The following is a 6,937-nucleotide window of genomic DNA, read 5'->3' on the forward strand; positions in this document are numbered from 1 at the left end:
AATCTGAAACCTAGATTTGTCAAGACAATACCATTGTCTAATGGTTGTCTAACAATTTCCTGAGGATTTGTGTATGAAAATCAAGACTGATGGTTGCCAGTGACAACGGATAGAGATTGTTCACCAAATTTCTCGAGCTTTCTTGTTGAACATACTTTCTCCAAAATTGTCTTTCATATCAAATTTCCTTGCCATTTTCTCATGGAAATGTTGTTTTTCTTGTAAAATGTGATTTATAAAGCCATAAATATATGAACAATCTATGACTGTGTAGTAAAAAATATAGATTTTTTTCGATGAACATTCCATCCTCGCGCCTTGAACCCAAAACTTTTATGGTTCGTTAAATCCCTCAACCGAGGGGAGTCTTTTGTGGATTTTGCAGCTGTGTGAACACATTGGCACTAAATAATAAAAGCATGCTACTTACTAAGCATGTCATCGTATAAACACATCGGCAAGATGTATGCATGGGAAAAGCTATGTAAAACTGAAGTTAACCAATATGATGAGATCCATGACAAACTTTTGGATCAAAGAAAGTGTTAATCATCCTCATCATACAATCTTGTTGTTCCCTTGTATCACTTGAAACCAAATACAAGCCTACATGGCATGGAAGCTATGCGAATTATTAGGCCCTATATGCTTAGAACCCCCTCAACCACAGTGCCATGAATGTTGTATATGAGGGGATTGTAAAGTTGATAGTGTTAGAAAACACATTAAGTGCACTATTGCAAATGCCCCTCATTAGATGTAAGCTTGATGAGGATAAATTTTTGGCAAACAAGATGAATTGCATTGAATCAAACTATCATTGATCCCCACAACCTCTAATCTAATATGCTAATTGTTCGCATTATGTCTAACAAACCAAAAGGTTGAGACTTGGTTAGGATCTCTATTTAGAATTTATGATTATCAAATATCTTAGACCTAGTGCTATGATGTCTTTAGTATACACTGAGCACTGCAAAATCATATAACCCACTGATCATTCAAAATGCAATTCAATAGATACACATTCTTATGAACACTATATTGAAGCAAACTATCATTAATATGCTAATTGTCTGAATCATGCAATCTTGCATTTCATCCTGCAGTTAAAGGTTGCAACTTAATTAGGATCTCAATTTACAATTTATGGTCATCAAAATCTCTAAATCCTGGCACTACGATATGTCTAATATATACTGAACACTACAAAATCATTTAACCCACTGCAAGATACACACTTATCTTCGATATAAACAAGGCACGTGATAATAGCAATTAAATGTATCTAAACAAATAAATCGATATGAATGAAGGCCATATTTCAGGAAAAATGCCGTAAGCAGCAATTGGCTTACCAATAACGGCTACAGTATAGTTGGGACTTCAAAAACTAAATATACAAGAAACTGTCTATGGGGTAGGGTTGGTGCTCATAATGAACGCTTTGTTAAGATGAAACAAATAAAAATTATGGATTTGAAGGACAAATCAAGAGTACAATTATCAGAGCTTACAACATTCATAAAGCTGGTGCATTCATCTGCTACAACACAAGGACAACCATAATAAGGATTTAAAACAAAACCAACTGCCAAGAGAATTTTAAACCATTTCTCACAAGAATTCAAAACAAAAGAGACCGACAAAACAGTTCAAACCATTCCAAATACTGAAACAAAATATTCCGAATTGAGAACTCTTGATCGTCATACATCTAACACAGAAGTTTCCAAGCCATCTCTTGAGAATACAAAAATTCATTTTTGCTTATGTCATGAGCAATTCATGGACTCTTTCTTTCATTTCCTAGAAAATGAGTACAACTATTGAGTTGGTCTACTCAGTGGGCATAGTCCTGATAATATTGGAATCACCTGAGATGAAAAAAACCACAGAACAATAAGAAAGTTGTGTACACAAAATTCAAAACAAAAAATGAATTGTAGATGAGGTTGCATCTCACAAGGATCAGTGATACTCAAGCAGCATACTTTATAATACTTTCCACATGCTGTACCAAGATCAACATTGTTTGAAAACAGATGCAATATCCATACATTAGAATTCGCATCAGTTTAAACAAAATATAGTACTTCTTACGAATGTTTCATAAACTAAAGACTTTAATGCCAATTATTTAAGAATCATTTCTACGAAAGTATACTTGAATACAACATTGAAGAACTTCCAGTAAAACATTTGAATTCAGTTTTATGCTCTCTTGAGCCTTTTTCTGCAATGATGAACATGGGTTTCAGATATACACATTCACGAACCATGGGTTCAGTGGATGGCTTTACACTATCTTTTCCATAGACAAAAGTAATTTCTTACTAAACAAACTCACAGCTTTTCAAACCCTCCAGTGGGTGGACGAACATTTTTTATCGTAAAGAGCACTCATGGATACTCTATAAGCTCATATATTATCACTACTCTATGATCCAACTGCAAGCTTGTGACTAAGCATTTGCATATCTCAGATTGTCAATCTTTAAGTAAGAGAGAAATTGAAAATTTGATGCGATCATTATGGAAAGCACGCCCTGTCTTGTACATACATCAGATTTGATCAATATTACAAGAGGACTCCACAAGTATCTGCACTATTATTGTCACAACAATCCAATAAGGAGCAACTTCTATTTGAATTTAAGGAAATAAAGATCGTTCATCATTCCTGAATCTAATTTGATCCAAATTCTTCATTCCAGAGTTCAAATTTCCTCAACTGGTCCCTTGACACACTAGGTCTTACAACTTGCATAGCGAGCTGAAAGTCTGAATACTTCAAAGAGCGAATCTGGTATGCTTTCACGGTGTTGACTCTCATTCCAAGTTCACGTATCGGGAACATGGCTGCCTCTTGGCATAAAGCATGGAGATCACTACAAGAATACCCATCAGTATCACAGGAAATCCGATGTATGTCTGAGCTTGGCACAGCATATGCACCACCCATTAAAAGTTTATTAAGGAGAGCCTTCCTAGTAATCATGTCTGGTAAAGGGACGTATATTCTCTTAACAAAACGCCTTCTCACTGCATCATCAATCTCTTCTGGCCTATTTGTCGCTCCCATGACAACCACTCGATCCTCACCATTTGAAATCACGCCATCAAACTGTACTAGAAACTCTGATTTCAACCGACGGCTTGCTTCATGTTCATTTGCATTTCTACTTGATAGAAGACTGTCCATCTCATCAATGAAGATCACAGAAGGTTGTCTTGCCTTCGCAATAGCAAAGAGTGCTCTCATCATCTTCTCTCCCTCCCCAACCCATTTTGATGTCAACGATGAAGCACTGATATTGAAAAATGTTGCTAAGGACTCAGAAGCAACAGCCTTTGCCAGCATTGTCTTCCCATTTCCAGGTGGACCGAAAAGTAGCAATCCTCGTGCAGGTTTTCTTAAACCAGTGAAAAGATCACTCCTTTTCATGGGTAAAATGACCATCTCCAATAGGGTTTGTTTTGCCTTCTCAAGATCAGCTATGGATTCCCATGTGACAGTTGGCGTCTTGTCCAGAATTTCATTCTCAATTAGGCTGGCTAGCTTAGAGTCAACACCCTTTGGAACCAAAGATCCAGTCCTTGGAGATCTACTACTTGGACCAGAAGCGATGGTTGTGTCTGGGATGCTCAACTTTTGTACAACATTTCTTCTTGCTAGCATAGGTGCCTTCACCTTAACATTTCTCTCACAGAAGCTTTGGCTTCCACTCATCAACCCTTTTGCTTTAGGACCCATGCGACGAGATAAAACTTGTACTCTTTCATTTACCTCATCTTGCCACTTGAGCATTTTCTCTACATGGATGCTTACAGTACTTGAATCCTGAAAATGTGGTGTATCCGATGCCGATATACCCTCTATAAGTATTGTCTGTGCAGCTCGATAATGCTTCATAGCCTCAGCTACACAATCTTCCTCTTCTGCACGTAACGCTTTATCGATCTCTCCCTTTGCAAGGCTGAAATACCCCTTGAGTTTCGCATCCAATGCTAGCTGTTTTCTTTGATTTTCTCTATTTCTTGGAGGTGACTCCTCTTCAAGAAGGTTGTCAGATTGTAGAGGAGATCGTATTAAAGAGGATAATTTCTGCAGTGCCCACATTGAGAGTCCAGCTATTTAATCTTGGAAGTGCACATTATTTGCGTCAAATCTGGTGGCTTGTCACCTAAGCCTAATGACACTATTATTTATTAGAATGCTTTTCCAAACAATAAAACTAGAAATTAGTTGATGGATTTTACACATAAATTTTGATAGGATTCTTTTATATTGTCACCATTAAGATGGAAATTTTCAGAAACATTGAGATGACAAGAAGCCTGATAGATGATTGAGAGTTTAACGAACTTAATTTAAATAGCTTTTTGCTTCATTGCTGAAAAATACACAGCAACAAAAAATTATTATTGCAAAGTATCAATTGAAGAGAAGCAATAAAATGTGACTTCTGTTGTGTAGTAAACTGCAAATTGACAAAATCAGAAAATAACAATGTCATAGAAGAACTTTGTGTCCCACTTATACCTAATTGTTATATATATCTACATCACAACCAGCTTTGGCTATTTCTATGACCTATTTCCAGACATTACCTCATTTATAAGTTCTTGACAAGGATGATTCCTGTACGATAGCATATTTCGTATCAACAATTTTGAACAAGCTAACAAGAAGTTTGAAAGGACTACATATTCTGCTCACAACAAACTAATTTTCTGATGGTATTCTGATAACCAAAATTCCCAATACCTTTATCGTAAAATATTTGCACCCCCAATAATTGCATCCGAGACATGTTAACATCATCTCTTTCTCCTATCTTTCTGCCATTGCATCCGAGACATCTTAACATCATCTCTTTCTCCTATCTTTCTTCCTTTGCATCCAAGACATGTTAACATGATCTCAACTCCTCCTCTCCCAACTTCACCATCATCACCTAATCATCATCCATCATCTTCTTTTCTTTCTTCCATTTTTGTCCTTGGTCTTGTTTTACCTTTCTGTCTCTGTTTCCATGACATGTCCACATGTCCCCCTATCTCTCTGCAGCTCAGTCATCATAATTGGCATTTTATCCTTACTCATTTCTTTCCCCTTTTTCATTTTCTTTCTCTCTTTGACTCTATCATCATCTTCTTCTTCTTGTTTTCATGTATCCTTTTGCCTTCTACCACCATCATCTTCTTCTTTTTCTTCTTCTTCTTATGTATCTTTCCGTTTCCAATATGTCTTTGCGTGTTTTCCTTCACAATATCATGATGACCATCATCATTTTATTCTTCTTCTTTGGATATACATTTCTGTCTTTCCCTCCATGTGGCAGAAATAGCATTCTGTGTGTGTGTGTGTGTGTGTGTGTGTGTGTGTGTGTGTGTGTGTGTGTGTGCACATGCGCAGAAAACAGAGCATCGGATGCATCAATGAATTCTTACTCAAAGAGTTGAAACGCGAACAGAGTACGCTGCTGCTTGGCGATGGCAAAAATCTGTGCCTCTCTCATCCTCTGTTTCAATCCCAGTTGATTGTGTTCGCGCTATAACCCTGCATCCAATCAACTCACTAATCGACTTGTGACACACTAATCGCACATGGATCAATGTTAATCACAAAATTATTAGCGCTAATCTAAAAGGAATTACTGCTAATTCTCTCTAACATGGAAGAGGGGAGAGGGAGCACGAATTCTATCAACACTAAGGGCTTTCTAGGAATTTTAAGAAAATGTTGGGTATTTTGCTAGATTCCCATTTTTCCATATGAATGAACACTTGATAGAGTTTACATTGGAGGTAAGCCATAACACATATTATTCAGATGAATGAAGTGTTGCAAGTCTTCTTACGTTAGGAGACTATCTTTGAAGTTGAACACATTCAATTGGCTGTGGAATTTTGGGCCATTACATGGGTTAGAGAGTTATTGGTGTATTTCTTATGTTGGAAGGCTTTGTTGTGTTGCTTCTCGATTCAAAAACATGGACCACGACATTGATTCTAAGTTTATCCAACTTCAAGAGGGTGGTTTTACAAAATGTCTCATCCCCTTCTTTACGTTTTAATTTTGAGTGGGCAAGAGATGTCAATGGCCTTGCTTTGTGAATTCAATGAGGATGAGTTGTCTAAGCTAAAGACAAATCTGAGTCAAACTTTTGACATGAAAAATTTGGGAAATGCAAAACACATCCTCAACATGTGTATTACTCATGATAGGATTAATGGTTGTATTTATTTGCCTCAATCTAAGTATGTGTGCAAAATTCTCAAGAAGTTTAATATAAAGAATGCAAAACCTTTGAGCAGACCATTGTCTATGCATGTAAATTTGAGCAAAAATGAAATTCCTAAATCTTATGATGAAAAGGAGTACATGAGCAAAATTCCTTACCAATTGGTTGTCGGTAATCTCATGTATGCTATGATAGCAACTAGGCCAAACATAGCATTGCAATGGGAGCTATGAACATATGTTTGTCAAACCCTAGTAAGAAACTTGGGGAGGCAATTAAAATGATACTAAGATATTTGAGTAGTCCTAGGAATAAGTGTCTATGTTTGGGTGGTAGAAATGTATCTGTTATTGGATATACAAACTCTGATTATGTTGGTTGTTTTGACAGTAGAAAGTCTACTTCAAGGTACATTTTTCAATTTATAGGAGGTGCCATATCTTGGAGATCACATCTCCAAGAGTGTATTGCTCTATCTACTCAACAAAGTATGTTACATCTAGTGAGGCATGTAAGGAAGTTGTCTGGATTTCCAAACTAGCTTTTGACATCCAGGATACCTCAACTTGTACCCTACCCTTATTGCTTTGTGACAATTAGGGTGTCATGGCATTGGCTAAAAACTCGGTATCTCATGCAAAGACCAAGAGCATTAGAGTGTGACACCATTTCATCCAGGAATACAT

The 6,937-nt window shown here is 36.7% G+C and overlaps 1 protein-coding gene and 1 long non-coding RNA gene across 2 annotated transcripts; both read right to left on the reverse strand.

The window, feature by feature from the left end:
• Positions 1-1,685: 1,685 nt before the first annotated feature.
• On the reverse strand, positions 1,686-2,122 carry LOC147865236 (uncharacterized). Its single transcript, XR_015529636.1, has 2 exons — positions 1,967-2,122; positions 1,686-1,877 (listed from the first exon to the last, which is right to left on the reverse strand). It is a non-coding gene; the product is annotated as an uncharacterized LOC147865236 (long non-coding RNA).
• A 388-nt stretch (positions 2,123-2,510) lies between these two features.
• Positions 2,511-4,763, reverse strand: LOC147865237 (uncharacterized). The gene is made up of 2 exons (XM_087318016.1): positions 4,342-4,763; positions 2,511-4,193 (listed from the first exon to the last, which is right to left on the reverse strand). Exon 2 carries the CDS (start codon positions 4,121-4,123, stop codon positions 2,690-2,692), a length of 1,434 nt encoding a protein of 477 aa, XP_087174142.1. The 5' UTR covers positions 4,124-4,193; positions 4,342-4,763; the 3' UTR covers positions 2,511-2,689.
• Between the last annotated feature and the right edge of the window lie 2,174 nt (positions 4,764-6,937).

The sequence above is a fragment of the Azolla caroliniana genome, unplaced genomic scaffold (assembly GCF_043228905.1).
Source record: "Azolla caroliniana isolate FFs.n. ecotype wild unplaced genomic scaffold, voAzoCaro1.0.p SCAF_4, whole genome shotgun sequence".
Classification (NCBI taxonomy): Eukaryota; Viridiplantae; Streptophyta; class Polypodiopsida; order Salviniales; family Salviniaceae; genus Azolla; species Azolla caroliniana.

Bases quoted from the DNA above. Each gene is read 5' to 3' on its own strand.
- LOC147865237 (XM_087318016.1), bottom strand. From the start codon at position 4,123: ATGTGGGCACTGCAGAAATTATCCTCTTTAATACGATCTCCTCTACAA.